At 55.5% G+C, this 25,834-nt stretch overlaps 6 protein-coding genes across 6 annotated transcripts; 5 read left to right on the top strand and 1 right to left on the bottom strand.

Annotated features, from left to right (window-relative positions):
- Nucleotides 1-981: 981 nt before the first annotated feature.
- MRS44_000426 (uncharacterized protein) lies at nt 982-4,808 on the top strand (the record flags this gene model as incomplete). The annotated part of the gene is made up of 4 exons (XM_065624042.1): nt 982-984; nt 1,047-4,233; nt 4,286-4,399; nt 4,456-4,808. 4 exons carry the CDS (start codon nt 982-984, stop codon nt 4,806-4,808), a joined length of 3,657 nt encoding a protein of 1,218 aa, XP_065479765.1.
- Nucleotides 4,809-5,294: 486 nt separating this feature from the next.
- On the bottom strand, nt 5,295-6,590 carry MRS44_000425 (uncharacterized protein; the record flags this gene model as incomplete). The annotated part of the gene is made up of 1 exon (XM_046276850.2): nt 5,295-6,590. One exon carries the CDS (start codon nt 6,588-6,590, stop codon nt 5,295-5,297), a length of 1,296 nt encoding a protein of 431 aa, XP_046129444.1.
- Nucleotides 6,591-7,226: 636 nt separating this feature from the next.
- MRS44_000424 (uncharacterized protein) lies at nt 7,227-10,155 on the top strand (the record flags this gene model as incomplete). The annotated part of the gene is made up of 2 exons (XM_046271876.2): nt 7,227-7,553; nt 7,606-10,155. 2 exons carry the CDS (start codon nt 7,227-7,229, stop codon nt 10,153-10,155), a joined length of 2,877 nt encoding a protein of 958 aa, XP_046129445.1.
- A 6,724-nt stretch (nt 10,156-16,879) lies between these two features.
- Nucleotides 16,880-18,928, top strand: MRS44_000423 (uncharacterized protein; the record flags this gene model as incomplete). The annotated part of the gene is made up of 3 exons (XM_065624041.1): nt 16,880-17,515; nt 17,631-18,283; nt 18,334-18,928. 3 exons carry the CDS (start codon nt 16,880-16,882, stop codon nt 18,926-18,928), a joined length of 1,884 nt encoding a protein of 627 aa, XP_065479764.1.
- A 1,669-nt stretch (nt 18,929-20,597) lies between these two features.
- On the top strand, nt 20,598-23,284 carry MRS44_000422 (uncharacterized protein; the record flags this gene model as incomplete). The annotated part of the gene is made up of 2 exons (XM_065624040.1): nt 20,598-22,004; nt 22,058-23,284. 2 exons carry the CDS (start codon nt 20,598-20,600, stop codon nt 23,282-23,284), a joined length of 2,634 nt encoding a protein of 877 aa, XP_065479763.1.
- Nucleotides 23,285-23,943: 659 nt separating this feature from the next.
- On the top strand, nt 23,944-25,103 carry MRS44_000421 (uncharacterized protein; the record flags this gene model as incomplete). The annotated part of the gene is made up of 3 exons (XM_046276851.2): nt 23,944-24,344; nt 24,401-24,595; nt 24,644-25,103. 3 exons carry the CDS (start codon nt 23,944-23,946, stop codon nt 25,101-25,103), a joined length of 1,056 nt encoding a protein of 351 aa, XP_046129450.1.
- Nucleotides 25,104-25,834: the final 731 nt, after the last annotated feature.

Here is a 25,834-nt window from a genome sequence, read left to right as displayed (position 1 = left end):
CAAGGGTCCTTGATTTGGCACGTGTGTTGCAACGGGATGAATGCCTCTCATTGAGTGTAAAGCGTTGTTAATTTGATCAACAATTGGGTGCTTTGCTTCGACACAATCGAAATCAACTCTCGCTTGAACTATTCTACCTGCCTAATACGGCAAGCAGCCAACAATCACCATATCAGTTGAACCGCAATCAACCATTGTTGATTTACAGCTTGGGATCCAGAAACAGATTTTCTGGAAGGCTAACTAACATAAGCAATATATCCCTGTGAAGGATCTACCAAGATTGATGGCCAACAGTCAGGGAGACAGGTGGAGTCGTTTATTATTAGGCACAGACATGAGAGGCTGGCAGAGACTTGAGACGACCCTTTCTTCCCGACGAGGCCGGTTCTGGCACGTATGATGACGACACACCAACTGGACTTGGTAGAAACGAAAACGATGTTATTCGTTGTGAGGCTTTGCTGCATGATAGGGACGGCATTACAGTAATACCGCAGTAGGTAGACATCCAACAACAGCAATATTAGGCCATCAAGCATATCAGTGAATAATTACTCATTTCAAGTTTCGGACACTGAATGCCGCGTATTCGGAGACGAACCCGTGGATACGTGGATATCAAGGCTCATCAAGGAGCTTGCGAAGAAAAAAAGTGAATAACCGTTGCCTGTCCCCCGCCACTTGTTGCGTAAGATAGCGACAGTAGGGGGCTGTGCTGGGCGGAAAATCGTCGGCGTTTTCGTCACCTCCCGTCAGGCACCAGATCATCGCTGAACACAATCTCGACTCCAGCCACATCAAAGCTTCCAGCGTTTCCTTTGGAAAAAACATCGCATCTTTCTCTCCGACCCATCCTACCGGAGTCCTTCGCTTATTTCTCACGGGATCGATTCTCTGATGCCCGTCTAACCAACTATCGCCCATCTGGTTTACCTTTCCTCCTCCTCCTCCCCCCTCTCCCCCAATCCCCTGCACATCATGGTAAGGTGCCAACAACCCCTCCGGTGGCGCCTCTTTTGCTGACCGTTGCTCCTGTTGCGCAGGGAATATCAAGACGTCCTAAGAATAAGGACGCCCGCGCCGGGGCCGCGGCTGGCGCAAGCGGCAGCGCAAAGCCCAAGAAGGCCACCTTCGAGACCACCAAGAAGAAGGAGATCGGTGTCTCCGATCTGACCCTGCTGAGCAAAGTGTCCAACGAGGCCATCAACGAAAACTTGAAGAAGCGATTCGAGGGCGCCGAGATTTATACCTATATCGGCCATGTGTTGGTCTCGGTCAACCCCTTCCGGGACCTGGGCATCTATACCGACCAGGTCCTCGACACCTACAAGGGCAAGAACCGGCTCGAGATGCCGCCGCACGTCTTCGCCATCGCCGAATCCGCATACTACAACATGAAGGCCTACAGTGATAACCAGTGCGTCATCATCTCGGGAGAATCGGGCGCTGGCAAGACCGAGGCCGCCAAGCGCATCATGCAGTACATCGCCAGCGTGTCTGGTGGAGAGTCGGGAGACATTAAGCAGATCAAGGACATGGTGCTGGCAACCAACCCCCTGCTCGAGTCGTTTGGAAACGCAAAGACGCTGCGAAACAACAACTCGTCGCGATTCGGCAAATACCTACAAATCCACTTTAACGCCCAGGGCGAACCCGTGGGCGCCGACATCACAAACTATCTGTTGGAGAAGACGCGAGTGGTGGGCCAGATTACAAACGAGCGCAACTTCCACATCTTTTACCAATTCACAAAGGGCGCTTCGCAGCAGTACCGAGAGACCTTTGGCATCCAGAAACCCGAAACGTACGTCTACACGAGCCGGTCAAAATGCTTCGACGTTGACGGCATCGACGATCTCGCCGAATTCCAAGACACGCTCAACGCCATGAAGATTATTGGGCTCAGCCAACCCGAGCAAGACGAGATTTTCCGCATGCTTGCGGCCATTCTATGGATTGGAAATATCCAGTTCCAGGAGGATCAGAGTGGTTATGCCGAGGTGATTGATAGGTCCGTGGTGGATTTCGCCGCCTACCTCATGGAGGTCACGCCCGAGCAGCTCATCAACGCTATCACGATCCGAATTCTGACTCCTCGAAACGGCGAGGTTATCGAGTCGCCTGCGAACCCGGCCCAAGCATTGGCTACAAGAGATGCGCTGGCCAAAGCCATTTACAGCAACCTGTTCGACTGGATTGTCGAGCGCATCAACAAGTCTCTCAAGGCCCGACAACCGACTATCAATACGATTGGTATCCTGGATATTTACGGCTTCGAGATTTTCGAAAAGAACAGTTTCGAACAGCTTTGCATCAACTACGTCAACGAGAAGCTGCAGCAGATCTTTATTCAGCTCACTCTCAAGGCCGAGCAAGACGAGTACGCGAAGGAGCAGATTCAATGGACACCAATCAAGTACTTTGACAACAAGGTTGTGTGTGACCTGATCGAGCAGATCCGACCACCGGGCATCTTCTCCGCCATGAAAGATGCCACCAAGACTGCGCACGCTGATCCAGCGGCTTGCGATCGAACCTTTATGCAGAGCATCAACGGCATGTCGCACGCTCATCTTACCCCCCGTCAAGGAAACTTCATCATCAAGCACTACGCTGGTGATGTCACCTATACTGTGGATGGCATTACAGACAAGAACAAGGATCAGCTCCTCAAGGGTCTGCTCAACCTGTTCCAGCACAGCGGAAACCAATTCGTCCATACCCTGTTCCCTCGCCCGGTTGATCAAGATAACCGAAAGCAGCCTCCCTCGGCTGGTGACCGTATCCGAACGTCTGCGAATGCCCTGGTCGATACTTTGATGAAGTGCCAGCCTTCATATATCCGAACCATCAAGCCAAACGAGAACAAGTCGCCCACTGAGTACAACGGTCCCAATGTTCTTCATCAAATCAAATATCTCGGTCTTCAGGAGAACGTTCGCATTCGTCGAGCCGGTTTCGCTTACCGTCAAGCATTCGACAAGTTTGTTGACCGATTCTTCCTCTTGTCACCTGCTACATCGTATGCTGGTGAATACACCTGGGACGGTACCACCGAGGCTGCTGTCAAGCAGATTCTCAAGGATACCAGCATCCCCAAGGAGGAGTGGCAGATGGGAGTCACCAAGGCATTCATCAAGGCCCCTGAAACTCTCTTCGCCCTTGAGCACATGAGAGATAGATACTGGCACAACATGGCCACCCGAATCCAGCGCATGTGGAGAGCCTACCTTGCCTACCGAGCCGAATCCGCCACTCGAATCCAGAGATTCTGGAGGAAGAAGCGAACTGGAGCCGAGTACTTGCAACTTCGAGACCAGGGCCACCGGGTTCTCGGAGGACGCAAGGAGAGACGTCGTATGAGTCTTCTGGGTTCCCGAAGATTCCTCGGCGACTATCTGGGCATCAATGCTACCAATGGTCCTGGAGCGCAGATCCGCAATGCTGCTGGCATTGGCTCAAACGAAACGACTATCTTCTCTTGCCGAGCTGAGATCCTGGAAGCCAAGTTTGGTCGCTCCAGCAAGCCCAGCCCGCGTATCATTGTTGTTACAAACAGCAAGTTCTATATCATTGCCCAAGCCCTCGTCAATGGTCAGCCCCATATCTCGGCTGAAAAGTCGGTACCTCTGGGCGCGATCAAGTTCATTGGCGCCTCGACGGCTCGCGATGACTGGTTCTCACTCGGCATTGGCTCTCCACAGGAACCGGATCCTCTGATGAACTGTGTGTTCAAGACTGAACTGTTTACCCAGATGCAGCGGGTAATGCCTGGAGGTTTTAACCTCAAGATCGGTGACACCATCGAATACGCCAAGAAGCCAGGCAAGATGCAGCAGGTCAAGGTTCTCAAGGATTCCCAGCTTCCAGTCGACTATTACAAGAGTGGTGGCATCCACACACAACCTGGTGAGCCACCAAACTCGGTCTCGAAGCCCACCCCCAAGGGCAAGCCAGTACCCCCTCGACCTATCACTCGAGGCAAGTTGATCAAGCCCGGAGGTCCCAATGGCCGACCATCTCGACTCACTGGCAACCGAACGGCCAAGCCTCGACCTGGTGCGGGCTCACGACCTACTCCTCAACCACCAGCTGCTGTCACTGCTGCTGCCGCCATCCCCGCTGCCGCTTCCCAAGGTCCCGTCACTGTCCCTCATCGTCCTGTGTCAACACAAAACGCGCACACTGCGGTTGCAAACTCCATTTCGAACCATACCCGCAATGCTAGCGGTGCTGGACGTGCACCACCACCTCCTCCCCCCTGCTGCCCCTGCACGACCAGCAAGCCCCCCCAAGATCCTGGCCAAGGTTCTGTATGACTTTGCGGCTCAGCGGGAGAACGAGCTCTCGATCCACGCCAATGAGATCGTTGAGATTGTCCAGAAGGAGAACAATGGTAAGTCATCCTGTTTATACTAGCAATGAAACATGTCAACTAACACCATCATCCAGGTTGGTGGCTAGCCAAGAACCAGCAGACGGAGCAGCAGGCTTGGGTTCCTGCCGCCTATGTTCAGGAACAAGCTCCTCCGGCTCCGCGTGCGTCGCCGGCCCCACGTGCGCCGCCGGCCCCACCACGGGCCAAGCCGACGCCTCCGCAGCCCCCGGCCAAACGGCCTGCGGCTAACCGCAAGCCTGCTGAGCTGCAGCAGCGCGACTCGGGCATGAGCCTCAACACGCTGAACGGTAGTACCGGAAGTCGTAGCAGTACTCCTACGCCCAGCTTGGGAGGCAGTCTGGCGGATGCTCTCCTGGCTCGCAAGAACGCCATGCAGCGGGAGAAGGAGGATGATGATGACTGGTAGTCGACACGAGTATATGCTTCACGAATCTTTCCGTTCAAAAAAGATAATGACAAAGATGTCGATTTACAACCTTGCGCGCGCGCACACCACACATACACACGCACACAGCATGCAAGAGCAAGAGAAAGAGGGGGGGCATTTTTTGTTGTATACAAGACTGAGCTGGGCAACCGAGTTGATTTGCTTGCTGGGAAAGCCCCTTTGTTTGTTTGGGGGCTAGGCTAAAAGAGAAAGAGTCACGGCCGCTTGTTGGGTTTTTCTTGAAAGCTTTTGGGCAAGCGTGTGAGGGCAGGGAGGATTCATCGTCTGTATGCTTGGAAGGGAGAATGGTTTACGTGGGAGGAAAAGCATGGATCAAGAGAGATTTCTACATGTTTTAACCTACTAAGCTTCTCTGTTTTTTGTTGCTTGTTCTAGAAATGTCAAATTGCTTCTTTTAAACTGAAAAAAAGATTTCTATTCTTTCTATTTTCATTTTACATCCCTTTAATCGTCGTAGCTGTCCTTTTGTAGGACTTTTCTTCTTCGTATGAGCTCTGCGAGCGGGACGTCTTCGTCCTCGAACCCGGGTTCCGGCTCTGACTCTTCCTCGTCAACTCCATAGTCTCGTAAACGGTCTCCGTCCGAGTTTGTCCAGCCCATGCCCCCATCGAAGCCGCGGTCATACTCCTCATCGTCGTACATGTCAAAGTCATCCACCTCTTCCAGCTCGGCCATGAGCTGCCTCCTGCGTCTCCTCGCATCTTCATCCTGCCGTCGCTGAAACTCGGCCTTGAACTCCTCCGGGTTCAGATTCGCCTGGCGGAGCTCCTCGGCGTAGTTGCGGTTCGCGGCTGGCCAACCCCGCCCTGCTCGGCGAATCTTATCCGGGTCAGGTGGCGGCCAGAGACCCTCAACACGGTTGAAGCCGTTCTCTTCCCATGTCCAGCCAGACCCACGGCCGTCCTTTGCAATGACGGGGTTCCCCGCGAGGGGCCAGAACCACCAGAGGACATTACGGGTGCCCATGGCCTGGGACATGTTTGCAAAGAAGCCAATGTCGTATGGGAACTCGAGCTTCTCGAAGCGAACCTTTTCACCATCGGGTCCCGTAACGTCCCACCAGTCCTTGACGCCCCTGTCAATGTGGGCCTCATGGCGCTCCTGTTCCCAGCCCTCGATCATGGTCTGGTTGAAGATCCAAGCTCTGACCGTGTTGATGAGCATGATACCCAGAGCAACGGTCGTGAAGAAGTCGATAAGCGTGATCAGGGAGAGGGATATGAGGCCAGAGAGGCTGGGACCCAGGTACGCAGGCATGAGACGCTGTTCCCAGAGAACAGCGAAACGCTGCCATAAGAGGTATGCGAGCATCCAGAGCGACAGGTTCGTGTAGATGAGGAAGCGCAGGAAGTGCGGAAATGTCGTCATGGACACGCAGTTACGCGTCCACGGACAATGATGATCCATCTTTGGCACGCACCTCGCACAATGGCGACAGTGGTGAGACCTCGGCGGCTTAGGCGCCGAGCACTTATTGCACCAGCGCTGTCCATCTGCGTCGATAACGCGGTCCTTGAAGACGTAGCGGCCCGGGTCGACGGTAACGGCGCGGTAGTATGTTATCCAGAGGACGAGGAGGAGGCCGTTGAAGAGGATCGTCTCGGAGCGCGAGGGCGGGCCCGGGTCGAGTGTCGAGAAGGAGAAGACGATCTGGGAAAAGTAGCCGAGGAAGGTTATCAGGGTGCAGACGGAGGGCACGGCTAGGCCCCTGATGAAGGGCGCATCGTTGAAGCCGGCCATGGCAAAGAGACAAAGAACGATGATTACATCACAGGCCGGGGGATGTTCTTCGGCGATGGTGGCATGGAGTTGGAGATGATCTCAGGGGAGTTTGAACTAGCTGCCGTGAAATAGTGGGGCAATTAACCCGTTTTAGTGGCTGAAACTTGCTGTAAATAGCCCGCTTAGGTAATATCTCAGGGGCTGTTTCGATGTGTGTCGTCAGCCTCTTTCCCCTAATATGAGATAATGGGGAAAAAAAGATGACCAGGGGCCTCATCATGACAGCTTCATCTACGACGACGTGAACTTGTTTCGTTTCCACCCCCTCATGTTTTTAGTATCGCAGGAGGCGAGGTAATCCTGGGCACGACCGTAATGACATGACGATATTTCTCTAGAGGGCACCTTCTTTTCCTGTCTTTGTTTCGCGATATCCCGGCCCTGAAAACGCGGCCCGAGGCCCTCCCATCAGCATCATGGCTCAGAATTGGGTCGTTCAACTATTCGGCCTCTGGTATACCCCCCAATGTCAAATTTTCTACATCTGAAACTAATTTCTCATTAATCAGCGCCGCCTTGTCATTCTTTTACATCTCTCAGACTCTGGAACGGCATTCTCTAACTGGTTAGTCTGCAACCAACCCTTGTCTTGGCATGAGAGAGAGGCTCACATGTCAACTCCCTTCAGAGAGCCCTCGTCTATCGTCATTCCTTTTGTTTCTACTCTCTGGAATCATATGCTACGGTGTGAGCTGCTTTACAAAGTGGCTTCCTGGTGCAGATGGACGCTTTGCCAGACACCGTCGTGAGGTGTCTCTGCTGGATGGTGCTGCAGACGCCGCTCTTAATGGCCCCAATGCTCATCAGCCAAAGCGGCCACGACGCCTCTCACTTCCTGTTCTTGTTCTCTGTATTGTTCTAAGACTGGAAATCTTTCACCGTGTAAACTACCAGCAGCAATGCTCTACTCCAGGTCTCGAGGTATGTCGTCCTCAACTACCACAATACCCCCTGAAGACTGACATATCCACAGTCCTTTCTCTGCGTCCTCATCTTTGCATATGAAATCTTCAACACCCGTCGGAAATGGGGCTTCCCTCCCCCAGAGGATCCGGATGATCCCTGGCGCTCGTGCTTCGACGACCTAATCGACTGGTTCAGCGGGCCCAGGGTCGTTCTCACCATGGCCGTGTCGAGCGTCTTGACGTTTGCGACAGGCACGTACTTTGCTGTCGGCCAGATGACGCGCTCGACGTACTACTGCTTCGACTTAATTGAGAGCAAGAGGACCACTCTGCTCCTTCAGTGCGTCGGGCTCATGCTGGATACCCTAATCGTCATCCTACTGTGGAGACTACTGGCTTGGTCACGGACGGCCAAGCTTCGTCTGAGGACTTTGGGAACGGTTCTAGTCCTATCGGCTCTGTCAATGGGTTGCGTCTGGGTTGGAAGCAGGCTCCTCAGGGGTTCTTCATCCCTCCATACAGGATTCGGCTTCTTGTACGGCTTCGACATCATTGTCGACAGCTTTGCCTTTGCCACGCTCATGATATCTGCCGCGTTTTGGGTGTGTGAGACATCACCTCTTACACCATCCAGTATCATCACCTTTCTGGTCGGTACGGCAAAGGCGTGCGAGAACATCTTCTCATATGGAGATTATCTCCACCCCTCGCGGCTACCTGCCATCATGCCGCTCTGGTTCGTGGCATTTGGCATGATCATTTTTACATACTGCCATGACCTTCGCTCCGTCATCTTTGTTCGGCGCTTCATGTTCACTGCTTTACTTGTTGGCCTAGTTGTGGGGACCAGCATCTACATCACCATTCAACAACCGCAGACCTTTAACAAGCGCCACCCCATCGACGATCTGGTCTTTAGGGCAAACATCAGGCATGACCGATGGCTTCAGCATGCTTCTATGAGTGGTAGTCTCCCCGTCGCTCACAGGATCTACAAGGAACGTCACGAGGGCCGTGATCCGCCCCCAGGCTTCGCCGATTGGTTCGAGTTTGCTCAAAACACCACCGTCATTGACCAATTCGACCAGATCGACAGAGATCTCAAGCCGTTCCTGGCAGTTCCGCCAGCCAAGTTGCGCCAGAGGGCCGTCATGCTGGCAAAACTCCCAGGAGTTCACACAATCACTGTCTACGAGGGCAAGGCGTCTCGAGCTCCTGATATTGTGGGCCCTGACGCTGAGGCATTGGACCACCTCGTGGAATCCATCAACAAGTTTGCCAAGTTTCTTCCCGATCTTCTCTTTCCTGTCAACCTGGAACCTACGCCACGGATCCTTCCGTCGTGGGAGAATGCCAAGGGGCAGAGCCGAGCTGACCTTACACCGATTGTGAACCTCATTTCCAAGAGATCTGTAGATGGTGGAAATGAAACTGAAGAAATGCTCGACTCTAGAGCATCAACTCAAGAACCGGTATTTGGAAAGGGATACTCGCCATACTCTCTCATCTCCCCGTCCGACTATCGCCAGATGCAGGTCGAGGCCTGCCCTCCTGGATCAAAGACCCGGATAACCCCCCACTGGAATATTGGCGAGTTTTGCTCTTCCTGTGTGCGAAGGCATTCCAAGGGGCAGATCTTAGTGAACTGGGAGCGATCTCTCGAGTACTGTTCCCAGCCAGACCTCAAGTACCTTCACGGCATGTCCCTCTCGAGCCCTCACGCAGAGCCGATCCGGCAGCTGCTACCCCTGTTTGGAGGCTCCAAGACGGAGCCGTTCCAAGATATCCTTATCCCCCTTCCCCGGCCTCTCGATTCGAAGCCGGATATGAAGTGGGGTTTTGACCGCCGCTACGATGCCATGTTCTGGCGAGGCCAGACCGGTCAAGGTCCTATCAGTGACCAGGCCTTGCGCGGAAACCACAAATTTCGACTGCTTCATCTTCTGGGAAACCAGAACCCTCGCGACAAGGTCACCATGATCTTGCCAACCGCTAAAGACGACACCAAGTATCGACACGAAAGGGTGCCCGTCACAGAAGCAAACCTCGCGACCCCCTTCAGCGTGGGCATGAACAACTACACGGGTTGTCTCGGACCAAACTGTGTCCTCATTAACCAAACATATGGCATTGTGGACGAGGCTCAGGACCAGGATCCGCTAGAGTACCGCTTCATCCTCCTCCTGGACGAAGACGGCGGGCCGTCCCCCGACCTCGTCCGCACGCTCCGGTCCAGTAGCGTGCCCATGGTGTCGACGCTCTTCCGCACGTGGTGTACGGACCGGCTGATGCCGTGGCTGCACTTTGTCCCCATCGACACGCGCTACCAAGGCCTGCACACGACGCTGTCGTACTTTGCAGGCACGCACAAGAGGGCCTACCTCAACGGGCGAGACACCGACATGAAGGCAAGGGCCAAGGACGCACGGTGGATCGCTCGGCAGGGGGCGCGGTGGGCGGCCGAGGCGCTGGGCGAGAGGGACATGGACGTCTACCTGTTCCGGCTGCTGCTCGAGTGGGGGAGGCTTGTAGACGACAAGCGGGATGAGATTGGGTACTCGAGGGGCGACAAGGGCGAGTTCCTGAGCTCTCCCTGGACAAAGGACCAGAAGTGGTGAGTCTGACTCCTGCGGCTTGGATTGGTGCTTCGCTGAGGAAGCTTCCTGTTATGCTTGTACCTTAATGTATCGTGTTGGGAATTGGCTTGATATCTTCTCGTCAGGCACAGAGACGAGTCATGGTTGGGAAACAATAGGCATCTCAGGGTGCCACGTAGGGCTGGTTGGGCATATAGACTTGCAATTTACAAAGCCAGCAGTAAGACGGCACCGTTGTTGACCTGGCCGGATCCGATACGATACGTATCACGACGATATTCGTCAAAGCTGGCAGACCAGTTAGTGATGTGTGCTTGCACTCGATTCAGAGCATATTGTGGCGGAACAGGTGGCACCGATCTACACTGCTTCAACCGCTTCCACCGTGTGCTGCACACCATCGAGGACTGCTCTGCAGAAGCTGAAGACAGACACACATGGAGAGAGCCTGCAAATGAGAGTGATCATCGAGGCACACACCGGCAATGCAAATACTGCATAAAATGGACGGGGATGGATGTCGGTACGTACCTATGCCAACGACCCGGCACCTCTCTCGGTCTTGAATTAGCCCGATGAGACGAGCCTCATCCACTCCGGCCATAGACCTCGGGAGTTAGGACCGGAGATAAGCCCGGGATCAAGGTCCGAACGGTTTAAGCTTGACAGAGAGGCAAGACAAACAAGCAAGCAAGCAAGCAAGCAAGCAAGCAAAACAGAGACAGGCGACCGGAAACCTGAGATGTGACAACTCCTGATGCACGTCAAGGAGACAGACAACGGTCCATCCATCCATCCATGACGCGAGTCAAGCCAGGCCAAGCCAAGGTGAAGGGTCCAGTCAAAGGTTGCAACCCCGAGGCTCAACGCTTAATAATAGGCTAGACAGCAAAAGCGCACCAGGTGATTCGAAAAGTGGTGAGACGGTGAAGCCAGAAACAGACAGGTCAGGCACGGATACCGAACTCGTCCCTTCGGCTTGGATCGCGTTGCGTCGGTGAAAGGCCCCGATGTCGCCGGTGCGGCGATTGGCTGACGAGCAGGTACATGTCCGGAAGGTACGTACCACACCCCCCGACCCCGACAGCCCAGGTCCAAGTCGGGTGCTATCCCGGTCCATCACGGGCATGGGGATGCGGCGTCAATGAATCAAGCTGTCGAGCATTGGGCAACCAGAAGCCAAAGGTCCAGAAAAGTGGGGTCAGATCTGGTGATGTCTCGCGAGGGGATCTCGGTGAAGACCCGGGACCTGGCAGACTGGGGGGTGAAAACCCGACCAGATTTCGGGTTTCTCTCACTGTGCGTGTGTGTCCGTGTGCGTGTGTGCGGGCGGGTGAGTGTGCTGACATTCTTCTTTTCTGTGTTAGACCTGGGGACCTGAGACACCCAAGAAATAAGAGTACATAAATAATGGCATCATGCATGGGCTTGGAGTTGCTGCAAATGCCGCCATGGGCATGAGATGAGGCCATCATGGCCATGTGGGATGCCGCCACCGACGATGTGTGCGACCATGTGGCGGTCGGATATCTACGCAGCAGCTCGTGCTCGCTTTGTGCGCATCCCAGGTATCTTGTCTGGGGGGTTTCCTGCCCTGTCCTGTCCTCTCTTGTCTCGCTGTTCTGGGGACGCGATAGATGAGAGTGCCTGGTGTGCAAGACATGGCCGCCAAGACCCAAGGTATTAACCTCGGTGAATCTGTCCTGGAAGGGACCGGGGCTGCTGCTGCTGCTGCTTTAGCACAGAGAAAAAGAACAAAAGACTGGGCCTTCTCTTGCTCACGGGCACGGGGGCGGAGAATTCATCCCTTGTCTTGACCTGTAAGAACCCCTGGTCATGATGAGCTCCTGGCTCCTTGGCGGAGCACCCCTGGCTGCCGACGCCTTCTGGTAACAAATCCTGGGGTGAGGTGAGCCGATCCAGCGTCTCTTGTTGACGAGTCCGGTCGTCCATTGCGGACTTAGACCACCGGCCGCCCGTCGTCCATGCGCGCACGCAAACATCCGCGAACGGGCGCCATGTTGGCTCCTTTGCCCGTGTGTAATTGACACAAGATAGGACTGCCATTGAGTTGTTAGGTAACAGACGACACCGATTGCTGTCACACATATCCCGTCCGTGGCCTCAGGTTCCCTTCCCTTCATCAACAGAAGTCTTGGCCCGGTCAGTGGCTGGCAAGGCGGCGTGCAGGTCTGTCATGCATACTCGTACTGTGGGAGGGTGTGCGTGCGTGCGTGCGTGAGTGTGTGTGTGTGCGCGTCGAGGGCTCGTTTTGCTCCTTCGGGAGATATTGGGGGATAGAGGGAGGGACGGGATGACGGATGATGGACGGCCAGCCATGTGTCTGCCAGTTCTGCAAAGAAATAACGTCCCGTCACTAACAACCGTCATCAAATAACCCGCCGCCGTTCAAGATGCGTCGCCCTGCTCCCTTCGCCTAGCCTCACTTCTTAGTGCCAGACAGGGTGCCCATTTGACTTCCTAACTGTAATTGGGTTCGGCTGCCTGCTTCCCGAGGTCAGAGCCGAATATCAACGTTAGCTTCGACCCTACCGTCGCCCTTCTCACCGAGCCCGAAACGGGGCGGCGGAGGTCGGCGAACGACAACAACCTCGTGCGGTTCCCGTTTTGAGTGGTTTTCTCTCTGGATGCTTGGTCCTTCCTTGGACGTTGGGATGGAGATGAGCTGGAGACGGCCAGCTCCTTCAATGGAGGCGCACCTATGGAACATGCGGGCGTGGGGCACAGGCGTGGAGGTATGGAGACACTTGGGGGAGCTAAGCTAGAACGCGCAGTAGGGGTGGTGGTAGGTGCGTCGAGAAGGGCCCTCTGACGACCTTTGGCCTTGGTAGCTCAATGCTTAGCCGCGGATAAGTTCTCGAGGCTGATGGCACATGAATCTGTCTTGGTTTCGGGAGCGGAGGCTGATGTCGACGTATGGGGTATTTCGCTGGGATCTGTCTTCATGTCAATGAGCCCGAGCATCGTGTCTAGGATGAGAGTGGGGGCCAGGGGAGTCATGATGGTGTCTGAATTCCTCATGCGTTGTGGTAACCAGGGTCCAGCTCAAGATGTCTGGGGATGTCACCACCATCGAGCCAGCCAGGTGATCTCTTGCCAGCGGCCATCCTAGGGCGTTCTAGAGCCAGGCACCGAGGCATTGGGGACAAGGTGAGGACGGGGTGAGAGATGAAGGTCGGTGCTGGGTGGCAACGGTAAATGGACGGGCGGGTGAAGTAAAAATAGCGCGGATGCGGGCAGAGGACAGGAACGATAATGACGGCAGAAGTTCTGTCTCTAGGTTGTCGGTCGACACAGATTCAGAGGCGCACTCATGCAAGCACATCCCGCTTCGGCCTATCGGAGCTGCAGGCGCCGGTGAGGCTGGCCGCAGAGCACTGGCCGGTGAAGGCACCCGGTCACAGCTATCTCTCGCTGTGGGTGTCAAGAGCTCGACAAAGACAAAGAGGGTGACAAGAGCATCATGAGAGCAACGGCGATTTCGGAGCTTTAACGATTGATGACTGAACGGCATGGGATCCACGATCCGAGAGTTTGAAAAGGCGGAAAGGGAGCAGATAGGACAGCACATCTTCGCTTGCGGAACAAGAGAGATAATAACAACGTGATGAATAGAGCCGTGTCCGCTGAGAGCCTGTGACGTTGAGTGAGATTTGGGGCTTGAGAGTCTGTGCTCGGTCTTGCACCTCCGGGCAACATAGAGCGAGATGCCAGACAGCTGCCCTGTACGGAACGTAGACGGGTCCCTTGCACAGATCCCCTTGGGGGAGCATCAAGTGCCATGGGCAGGCCATGCGGCGAGCAGGGACCAGGTCTCGGTCAACCCGTGGTGCTGGTCACACACAGACTGCCCTACCTCACATTCATCTCATCCATGACAGAACAGACAGGCTTCAAGGCACAGGTACATACGTACCTACATTGCAGAATCTGGAGTACAGCAGGCGTGCAACGGGGAGACGGACGTCGACCGGGCAAAGTGCAAATTTTCATGGCTTTCTCTCCAGGCCTGTTTGCTGACAAGCCGGGGTGCTCTGTAGCCGAAAGGTTTCTCGAGATGAGCCTCTAACGGCAGGCATATCACGACCTTTCGGGGGGATTATGTGGCTCGGCCAGACCGGTACGGTATTCGATAGTCGAAGGAGGGTTGTATTCGGTCGGGAGTGAAAGATGGAATCCCGTGCCGGGTCATGGCAACCCCTACCGAGATCCTGACCTTGGAAGAGCCCCCGATATCGCCTCGCCTGACTGCTTTACCTGGGCTGCTGCCGTGTGCCAATGGCTGCTGTCCGGTTGATATCGACATATCTGGAGTCGGGCTTGGAACCGCTTCTTGGTGACCCCTCAGTGAGATATGGATCCCGTCTCGGAGGAGGTCCGTTGACGATTGACTGCAAGTCAAAGTGGGACGGGTTGAGGAAACGAACAAGCGGTGCAAGTCTAAGAGAGAGAAAAAGAAAGCAAACCCGAGGAAAGTCCATGGAGACAGTTCAAGTGATGTGCAGAGCTGGAGCTGGAGCCAGAGGAACACCATCAGCGGCAGGTTTGGTAGGTGCGTTGCAGAGCTAAAGTAGAAAGATTAAGCCCACCTGCCCACACTCTAGAGTCGAGGATTGCCGCCAGAGCCGCCATCGCGGCGCCACCTGGTATGACCCTTGCGGGAAGCGTATTGGACTGGAAAGGTCCTAGCCTTGAGACGCGAGACTGGATGTTCCTTTTCAAAGGGGAGAAAAAAAACAAAGACCAGGTTCTGCGACTGGTGTCTCTGGCTGAATGGATGCCCCAATGTGCAGGTGCAGGCGCAGGCAGGCGCAGGCCGTTGGTGCGGTACAGCCCGCCCGTACAGTACAGAGGTACAGCAAGAGGCGCTGTTGCTGAGAAATCTCACAGTGGTACGTACTGTACTCGGCCGGGATGCTGTAGCCGGGTCTAGCCTAAATCGTCTCACCTTGGAGGACCCCCATTTTGCATCCCCATCTTTCCATTCATCCATTCATCCATCCCAGGACTTCGGCGGTCTCTTGTCGGTATTTCCTGGCCCGTCGCCCTGGGTCTGAGCCTTTCCGAGCCAATCGTCTCTCTGTGAATTCACCACCTGGGCAGATGCCATCACCGACTGATACGGAATACCACTCTCCTGGACATCCAATCTTGGGACCAAACACGGTACGGTCAACTTGGCATCTCCCGTCGGTATTCCTCCTCCCCGGCACCGTGAGCCCGGCCGGACAGCCTTGACCTCGACTGACCTTGAGCCCACCTGAGAGTCCAGTGACCATTACAGCCAGCAGCCCAGGCCACACTCAGGTCCCCCCGCCGTGGCTCGTTTCTACCCCAAAGTTGATTTGATTCCCGGGCCGGTCCCTTATTCTCGGCTGCAAGTACCACCTCCATACAATTGCCGTGTGCTGGTACTTGGGCCTAGGCCTCCGGGGAAGTCCACTTCCCCCTCTGCTCTGACACTGTCACCGCATGCACTGGGCTCCTCTCCGCTGCCCAGTGCCCAGGTTCCGCCCACCCCCTTCCCACTCGCTCGCCCTACTCCCCCCCTAGGTATTCCCATCCCACGCCCTTCCACCTCCGTTATCACACGCCACTCCCAACTGCTAGGTCGTCTTCGCGAAGACGGGACTCTCTCGGTCTCTTTCCATGAACCTCTCTCTTCTTTCTCTTTACCAACCCATTTCCTCGGCCAACTCAGCGGACTGACCTCGAGCTGCTTTCCTCTCACCGTTGCTCTCCTCACTCACCTTGACGAGTTGTCGACGTCTACCTGCAACAGAGAAGTCTGCATATCTATCCAACCCGAGTAAGCTGCCAGTTATACAACCACACAGAGCCCGGCCCTCTCGTATATACGACTACCATCTCCGCCCGCTCGCTGCCTTGACCCGACTCCGGGGCTCCAATTACCACGCACCTAGCACGTCCGAAAACCGAATCCGCGCGCCTCTTCTGCGACCGACCCGGGGACGGAATTGTCATCCACCTCCTCCACTGAGTCGCCATCGTGCGTTGCGCGCCCACCCGAGGAGGCTGCAACTTGTTCGCCTTGCTTGCTTGAGCTGCCCGCCCCCCGGCTTTGCCATTACCGTTCCAATTACCAATTCTACTGCTGCCCTGGGCTACGCTGCGTTCAATTGAACTGCCCGCCGCCCGACAAGCCCCCATTTACACTGCGTCTCCATTCCTGTCCTCACTCGCGCCTCAGGTTGTTCTGCCTTGCTGTCACAAGTCATCCAGCCTACCTGACCTGCCTTACCTATCCACCAATAAGCCCCTCCTTGTTTAACCTCGACGCTCACCACCCGCTCTGTCCTCTTCTTTCATACTACCTCGCATCGGAGACGGGTCCCTATATCCTGCAGAACAGTGCAGCAGTACCCTGTCCCGCCTGCGATCCTCTTTACTCGACTTGGACGCGCCTCTTGGTGGGGTCAAATCTATTTCAACGCACACTTCAACACATCGCTCACGGCCTACCTGCGCCGTACGCTTGCGCCTGCGCCTACACAATTCGCACACCCGCGCGCAACAAACCTAACGGCTACGACCTATCACGGCTTCGGCTTTAGCCAATTCATCGATTGGCACGGTATTTTGACGCCTGCGAGCCGCCTCCCGCCCGCTCGACTCTTCTTCCTTCCCCTCAGCTTCTTCCCCTCCGAGATAATGGGCGTTTGATTTCTCAACGCGCCTGTCCTATCTCCCTGCACTGTTAGCCATGAACACCGTCGCCCATAGCCTGGCCGAGGCTCCTCCCCCAGCTTCCGCTGTCGCGCCCATCAACCAACACCAGCACCAGCAACCGCAGCCTCCGCCATCACCGTCGCCCTCGCAGCCGACCTCCGTCTCCGAGACCGCTCCAACTCCCGTGCTGCCGCCCATCTCCTCGCCGTCTGCTCCTCCCGTTTCGCTGCCTGCTGCTCTCGCCGCCGCCGCCGCCGCTTCTGCGCCCTCTCACTGCCTCCCGCAAAACCCCGATGAGCTTCCCCCGCTCCGCCAGCCGTCGCCCACCTCGCCGGCGCATTATACGTTTGAGCAGCATCAGCAGCAGCACTCTCACCACCACCTCCACCCAGTCACCCCGCCTTTGAGAAAGGACACATGCTCCTCCATCTCGACGCAGGCCACTACCGCTACCTTGGCCTCCACGGAGACCAACAACACATCGTACAGTGCCGACACCTCTCCTAACCTGCACCAGTCTATTTTCTCTGTAAAGGATGGCTCCGACGTCTCTAACAACCGCCGCACGAGCAGGAGACGGACCGGGCCCCTTTCCCAGCAGTCTAGAGAGCGCGCCGCACTCATCAGGAAGCTCGGTGCTTGCAATGATTGCCGGAGGCGCAGAGTTGCTGTAAGTCATTGCCTGCCTTGCCAGATGCGCACTTGCGCTTGACCGAACCCTTGTCATTATCTCTCCCGTGTCAATTGTCGACTTACATGCCAACACTGGCTTCCTCTTAATATAGTGCCACCCCAGTCACCACAACATGACATGGGAGGACGTGGTCTCCAAGTTTCATCGATCCCACAGCCCGACTATCCAGGACATCGCGCCCTCCCTCGCCGCTGCTGGCCGGCCATTGAGCCCCGCCCCCGCCGTCGCCAACGTCCAGTCCCTGTTCGCCCACGACCCTCAAGAGATGGATATTGACTCGAACCCTCCCTCTTCTCATCAACCCGGCCGTCCTCCGTTGAGTGATGCTAGAATCCGCACTCCGCTGCCATCGGGTCCTCGCCTTGAGAAGTCGTTGTCGTTGCCAGGTATTGAGAGCTTTAAGAACGACCTTCAGACTAACGTGGGGCGCATGCTCTCCACCCCAAGCCGAGACCGGTACACCTCGGTTCAGGTCCTGTTTCTGTTCTGGCAGGACGATGAGGACGTGTCTACGATTCACTCGGCTGTTCGGGAGCTTGGTGAGGTCTTTGACAAGTACTACCATTATGGCTTCCAGGTTCAGACAATACCCTCGTCGTCTGACGGCTGCAAGAGCTCCTGGAGGTGGCTTTCGCGACAGCTCAACGAGTTTGCCGAGGACCGTGATGAGCGCGATGTCCTGAAGATTGTCTATTATGCCGGACATACATATCTAGACGGCAATCGCGAGATGGTCCTGGCGAGGTAAGGATATCACATGTGATCTTTTCAACTTGGTGCTAACATGAGTGTAGTTCGAGAGACCCAGAACGGGCTTCGACCATCCGATGGGGTGGAATTCAGCAGACCCTAGAGGAGGCTCGAGCCGATACTCTCATCATCATGGATGCGGCGTACTATCCATCATCCCGTATGGTTCGACAGCAAGGCGTCCTGGAGCTGCTGGCAGCGTCGGTGTCGGAGGAGCACTTCTATGGCCTCGATCGGTGCGCCTTCACACGAGCTCTGGCTGAGCAACTTCGAGTGAGGGCAGCACGGTTGAGCCCCCTTTCGGCCGCTGAGCTGCACGCAAACCTGTTCTCCCACTATGCCAAGATGGTACAGGACAAGAACCCAGAGCAAGAGGTGGTAACTAGCTTCCCCTCGCCGCTGCACATGATGATGTCGGGTAACTCGAGACTTCCGTCAATCTTCTTGTCGCCGGTATACCAGAACAGCCCGATGCGCAGCAGCTTCTCGTCGTACGAGAACAGTCCGCAATTGCATCTGTCGATTCGTCTGGACGACGACAATGTGAACCTCGAGAGCTGGAACGAGTGGCTGCGGCTGATGCCCGAGGGAATTAAGGACATCAAGGTTGAAGGCCCTTTTCGAGCTACCTTTAGATGAGGAGCTGAGGGTTCTGGGATGGTACCCTTCACATACGTTCAACGGCTCAAACCATACCATCAGTCAGCTACTGGTGCTCCTTTAGAAATAGAGGCGGCCGAATCCTCTAGAAACAGAGGATTGCTGTTTGGTTTACCCTGAAAATGGGAAGAAGCCTCGACCACGATGTCGGATGCTGTTGATGACCTGCTCCAGGACAGGACACTATGAACGGTGGTCCCGGGGACGGCTCTCTCAAAGACTTTGCAGCAAGCACGCACTCCCCTCTTGTTACGCTCGCATTGTTTTTTTTACCACACTATGATTTGATCTGCAACATGTAATGACGAGTCCATGAAATGAAAGCGCATGGAGTCTGATGGGCCGGGCAAAAAGCAAAAGGGGGGTGACGGACCCGGCAGGATATGGAACTGTGCCGGAATTATTTGACGGACCGGACCAGGCCGAACAGCGGACGGCCGGACGGAAAGACAGAGGGATTGGCGAAAAGGCGAAAAGAGGGCCGAAAGGCAGGACAATGAAGAACATGGCTTGGGTTTGTTGGGTTTGGTTTGATTTGGTTGGGTTATAATGGCATCTAGGCATACATAGCATCTCTGATTGTTTGTGTTCGGTTATCAAAAAGTTTCACTCCACCTCTCTGGACCTTGACATGGATGGACTCGGGCACGGACGGACAGCCTCGCCTGTCCTCGGGCACCTGCAGGGAATGACGAGGGCCAGCCCGACATGTGAAAAGGGCGGGCTGGGCTAGATGAAGGTCCAATGATGACGAAATAGTCAACGATTCGCAATGCCAGCCATCCTTTGCACAGGGTTGTTGTTGAGGAGGAGAAGGAGAGGAGCAGACCGGGGCTATGAGTCGGGTGATGTAGCGGTGCTAGCTAGATGTGACTGTTCATGGAGCGGGACCGTGGGGGATTGTCCAAGGATTCTTTCAGGGCAAGGCTGCGAGGTGGTAATTCGGTTATCGTATGTTTGCAATCGAGGGGTTTGAGAGTGTTTGATAGAAGCTGGGAGAAGCTGGTGGTTCCCCTCCATCATGACTCTTACCATGGGTGGTGGTGTCGAGAAAGCTCTGCTGTCTACGCGGCACACGGTGACATGTCGAGCAACCAAAACCCCCCCACCAGGGACCGCAACAGATGCATCGATATGGACAAGTCGAACAATTCAGACCCAAAAGGGCCAAACTAAGGCCGTGAATCCCGCTTGGCATCCAATGTTGCCTTACCGAGCACGGCCCAGCCATTCATTTTATCACCGAGGTGACCGCCCGAGAAATTTATCACCCAAGGAGAGGCCTGATACGATTTTCGGACGGGACCTGGGCTAGCTAGCCGCCATTGATCCATATCCAAGCCAGCACAGCAGGCGGGCAGCCCACCACCCGACCTCATACCTGACCTAACGCTCCCTACCCGCCGCCGCCTCCACTGCACCACCAACCACAAGGTACCTAAAGCTACGCAGCCACCCTCCATCCCATCCATTGAGTGAAAAAAAAAAAAAGAAAGGCTTCCCGTCTGCAGCCCAACCTAACCTCTCACCTCTTGCAAATTCCTAAGCCTCTCATAGCTTTTTCCTCTTCCTCTCTCCTTTCCTTTCGTATTCATTCTCCTCCTCTCATCATCATACCCCCAGGACCCATAATCAAACTCTGATCGACATGGGCGGTGTCATATCTTCTTTCTCAGGCAGTAGCGGTGAAGACTCCATCGTCGCGCGACAGGCGCTCGAGAAGAAGCTCGCCGACCGGGAAGAGACCATCTCGGTTCTCGAGGAGGACCTCAGCAAGAAGGAGAGGGAGTGCACAACAGTTTCTCAGGATGTCGACGACCTGAGGAAAAAGATCAAGGAGCTCGAGGCTCAGTCCTCGTCGGCTCTCGACGAGACCCACGCTCGCATCGCCATCCTGCAGGACGAGCTCAAGAAGGGCGGTGACACATCTTCCGAGCAGCTTCGCAACACCAAGGAAGCCGCCTCCAAGAGCGCCCAGGACCTCGACGCCGCCAAGGCCGAGCTGGCTGCCCTCGAGGACAAGTTCAAGACTCTGGAGCAGGAGAAGCAGTCCATCGTCGACCAGCTCGCCGCTCTCAAGGCCGAGCTCGTCGAGGTCAAGGAGGCCCGCGAGGCCCTCGAGGCTGCCCTCAACAAGGAGATTGCCACCCTCAAGGCTCAGATCACCGAGGCTGAGGAGAAGAACCAGACCCTGCAGCAGGCCCACAGCAAGCTCGAGGGTGACCTCACCGCCGCCTCCAGCGCTGCCGACGAGGGCAAGAAGGCCCTGACAGGCACCGAGGAAAAGTACACCACTCTTCAACAGACTCACGACAAGCTCGAGACCGACCTGGCTGCCGCTGTCTCCGCTCTGGATGAGCAGAAGAAGGCCTTGGCCGGATCCGAGGAGAAGTACGCCACCCTGCAGCAGTCTCTCGACAAGCTCAAGGAGGAGTCCGACGCTCAGCTTTCCTCCGCCAAGACCGACCTGGCCCAGGCTGAGGAGAAGACTGCTGCCCTTCAGCAAACACACGACAAGCTCAAGACGGATTCCGAGAGTGAGCTCTCATCACTCAAGGCCCAGCTGGCTGAGCTTGCCGAGCTCCAGACCAAGCACGCCGCCCTCGAGCAGACTAACCAGACCCTGGAGAAGGAGCTGGCTGAGCTCAAGGAGAAGGTTGCTTCCCTGGAGAAGAACAACGAGGCACTTAAGAGTGACTCCTCTGCCGGGCTGGTGGCTGCCCAGAAGGAGGCTTCCGAGTGGCAGGAGAAGCACAGTGCCCTGCAGACCACCCACGACGGTCTCTCCAGCGATCTTGAGGCTGTCAAGAAGCAGCTCGCTGACTCCGAGGAGGCCCAGAAGAAGTCCAGCGAGGAGCAAGCCGCTCAATTGGAGGCCGCCAAGAAGGAGACCGCCGAGGTTCAGGCCAAGCTCACCGCCACGACTGAGGAGCATGCCGCTCTCGAGAAGAAGCTCGAGGAGCAGGAGGCTAAGCTGAACGACGTCGAGAAGCAAGCGGAGGAGGCCAAGGCCAGTGCTACAAAGGTTGAGGAGGACCTCAAGGCCTCCCAGGCGGTAAGCAATCTCTCTTGACAACTTCACTCACAGAAGCTAATGCGTGTAAATAGGAGAAGGAAGCCCTCCAGGCCAAGATTGCTGGCCTCGAGTCTGACTCTCAAAACTCCAAGGAGGCCGAGTCCGGTCTGAAGGCCAAGCTTGAGGAGGCCGAGGCCAAGGTTACCAGCCTTGAGGCTGATGCCACCAAGGCCAAGGAGACTGAATCTGAGCTCAAGGCCCAGGTCGAGGCAGCCCAAGCCAAGGTCACCAGCCTCGAGGCTGAGGTCCAACAAGCCAAGGATGCCGAGGCCGCCTTGAAGACCAAGGTCGAGGAAGCTGAGGCCAAGGCCGCCAGCCTCGAGTCGGAGCTGCAGAAGGCCAAGGACGCCGAAGCTGAGCTCAAGACCAAGGTTGAGGAGGCGGAGGCTAAGATCGCCACTCTGGAAGCGGATGCGCAAAAGTCGACCGACGCCGAGTCCGGCTTGAAGACGAAGCTCGAGGAGGCCCAGGCCACCGAGGCTGATCTGAAGAGCAAGCTTGAGGAGGCTCAGGCTGGTCAGACCAGCGCGCAGACTGAGAAGGAGGAGGCTCTCGAGAAGGTCAAGGCTGCCGAAGCGGAGAAGACCGCTGCCATCGAGAAGGCCGAAGCCGCGGAGAAGGAGAAGGCTGATGCTATCGCCAAGGTTGAGGCTTCTGAGAAGCAGGCTTCTGAGGCTGCCGAGAAGGCTGAAGCCGCCGAGAAGGAGAAGACCGAGGCTGCTGCTAAGGCTGAGGCTTCTGCTAAGGAGGCTGCTGATGCCGTCGCCAAGGCTGAGGCCGCCGAAAAGGAGGCCGCTGAGGCCAAGGAGAAGGTCGAGGCTGCCGAGAAGGAGAAGGCTGATGCCATTGCCAAGGTAGAGGCTGCTGAGAAGCAGGCCTCCGAGGCGACGGAGAAGGCTGAAGCTCTGGAGAAGGAGAAGGCCGACGCTCTCGCCAAGGCTGAGGCTTCCGACAAGGAGGCTGCTGAAGCGGCGGAGAAGGTCAAGGCTCTGGAGGCTGAGAAGACCTCTGCGGCAGAGAAGGCCACTGCCCTCGAGAAGGAAAAGACTGATGCCGAGGAGAAGACCAAGACTGCTCAGTCTGCCTTCACCAGCGCCCTTGAGAAGGTCAAGACCATCCAGGCTGAGAAGAAGGAGGCCGTGGAGAAGAGCGAGGCGTCTGAGAAGGCGACTGCCGAGGCTCTCGAGAAGATCAAGGCATTGGAGGCGGAGCTCAAGGAGCTCAAGGAGAAGCAGACCAACGGAACGGCCGAGGCATGAGCCAAGGCTACGTGATGTTGGTGATGTGATGTGATGGATGGACGAGATGCCCCCTGACGAATCTCTTGGTGAAGAAGAGAAGAAAAAGTTTATATGATCGATGTATGACGCTGGATGAACTGAAATGTCTGTCTAATTCATATCACGGGAAACGAAGGAGTGGACACATGCGTCTTTGATGAACTCGATACCCTTACATTAGTTTTTAGAGCGTAATTTAGATGAGCGTCTATGCCACTCTTTTACCTGCCATCTTTGTCTCTATACTGTCCCTGTCTCTATATTGTAACTGAGTTGACCCCGTTACTGAAGCCATCACGGGTTGAGTACATACCGTACTCAATATATAAGACTGGTATTATCACTAGACAGTTGAAGGGTCCAGAATAGGCAATGGCCGAGACTCGAGATGGTGATGCTAGGGATCAATTAATTGGCTGCTTACGGTTTCATGCTCGCTAAGCCACCTCATCGCATCCTTCCTCGTGTTCTAGGCAAGCCTGAGCAGGGATCACATCACAGCCATCTTTTCAGCTCAGGGCTTCAACATGATCTCATGTCGGCCAACTCATCTAGTCCTTGATAATTCCTTTCCAGGTCGAGAGAGAGCAGGTTGACAATATCCTTCCAACTTTAGAGATTCTTGCGTCATCGCGACCATGTCCTCGCTACGGACTTTAGGCGCTATCCTCTACCTCGCCGTCTTCGCGGCCGGAGCAAACCCCTCTTTCAACCTCGCCGACGGCCTCGTCGACGGACAAAGTGGCGACGACGCATGCCGCGATGCCTTCAGCGCCGACGTCGCGTGTGGGCCAGAATTGAACAAGTTCATAAGAACCCGCTCCATGCACCGCGAGGGAAGCCGTCCCCCCACCGATGACGACCTGGACCCTTTCTGCACCGACTCATGTTATGTGAGCCTGCTCGAATATCGGCAGGCCGTGAGGAGCAACTGCGGGGATGCCGTGTACAAGGAGCCTGGCACTGGGCGGCCTTGGAAGCCTTATCATCGCGCCGAGTTGGCTCTCTTTGCGTACAAGCGCAGATGTCTCAAGAACCCGTCAGTTGAACGCTTGTTTATTTACATCATCTCATTCCTGACTAACCATCTCCTAGTGATGGCCAATACTGCAACGTCTTGGGGGAGAAGGGCCTCCCCCGCGTCTTGACCGACCTGCGATGCGACGGGTGCTGGTCTAGAATGCTCCATCTCGAGGCTACATGCCCCCTCAACCCAAGAGCCTCAGAAAGGGCTACTCAACTTTACGCTTTTCAACGTTCATACTGCCCACCCGAAGGAAACTCGTTTAGGTTCGTTCTGCAACTGAATCATTGCACAAAAACACTAACAAGAAACAGGGCGACGGATTGCTGGCGCGGAGGAGGAGACTGCACATGCAAGAAGCTCATCCACGTCAAACCAGAAGACACCTGGCTCAGCCTGTCCCTGGAGCACGGCGTCACGACGCGCGACCTTAGCAGGAACAACGGCCTCGACTTTGTCCCCGGGAACCTCTACCGCTTCGGCCTGCTCTGCATCCCCAGCCCGTGCCGCCTCCACGCCATCGAGGTGGGTGACACATGCGACTCGATCGCCGCCGCCGCGGGCGTTGAGAGGGGCGAGCTGGTGGACTGGAACCCTTATATAGAGTCTAGGTGCGACAACCTCTCTTTCAGGGCGGGGGAGACGATTTGTGTGTCAGAGCGGTATGTTGAGGGTAGGTCTGATGAGGAGGCGAGGAGGAAGAAGGGTGCTCACGGTGACTCTCCATTTGATGTTGATCCAGATCAGGATGTCTTGGTGCCGGATGACCTGTGATTGCAACAGACCGGAAGATGTGGATTATTGGGTATATCTTGCTGCTGGCCAGGAAGCGAAAGAGTCGCGTGGTTGCTCAGAGGCCGAGATGGAAGTTCTCTATGACACCATCCGTTGTCGGTCAGTTCCTTGAAACACTGGAGCTGAGATATTCTCCCGAGGAGGCGACAAAGGAGCCATTGGCTCTTCTTAGGCAGTCACTACACTTGTATCATGTATAGCCTTGTTTTATCAATTATCAAATGAGAAACGCCGTGCGAGACATCCAGTATGCCGATATATCCACATCCATCGGGTTCTGTACACTGTCCAACACACCATCAACAGGCTCCAAAGATAAACCCTCCAAAGGCGTTTGCCGATCATAACACCATGAATCTTCTCAGATTCTCGACGAGCACCTTGAAAGCAAGAACGTGTCAACTCTACAGGCTCAGGATCTTCCCCATTTCGTCGTACGGGCTATGCAATACTGATGATGTATGCTCGTTCAAGCACAACACTACGCAGGTCCTCAAGTGAGACAGTCTTTCCGTGCTACAGCCACACGTCAATCTATCCGACCATCATCTCTTGGTGTTTTGCCGTCATGGCATAACTCGCAAGACGGGTTCCGAAGACCTATCATGTTTCCAGTACTCTGTCAAGTATCAACCATGACGCTTTTGGAGAAGGAGAGATATATAGAAGAGAACCTCTCCCCTATCCTCTCTTATCTTGGTTGCTGCTAA

Source organism: Fusarium solani (assembly GCF_023522795.1).
Source record: "Fusarium solani strain SB1 chromosome Unknown bctg00000000, whole genome shotgun sequence".
In the NCBI taxonomy this organism is placed as follows: domain Eukaryota; kingdom Fungi; phylum Ascomycota; class Sordariomycetes; order Hypocreales; family Nectriaceae; genus Fusarium; species Fusarium solani.
This window is presented reverse-complemented; position numbering and strand designations above follow the sequence as displayed.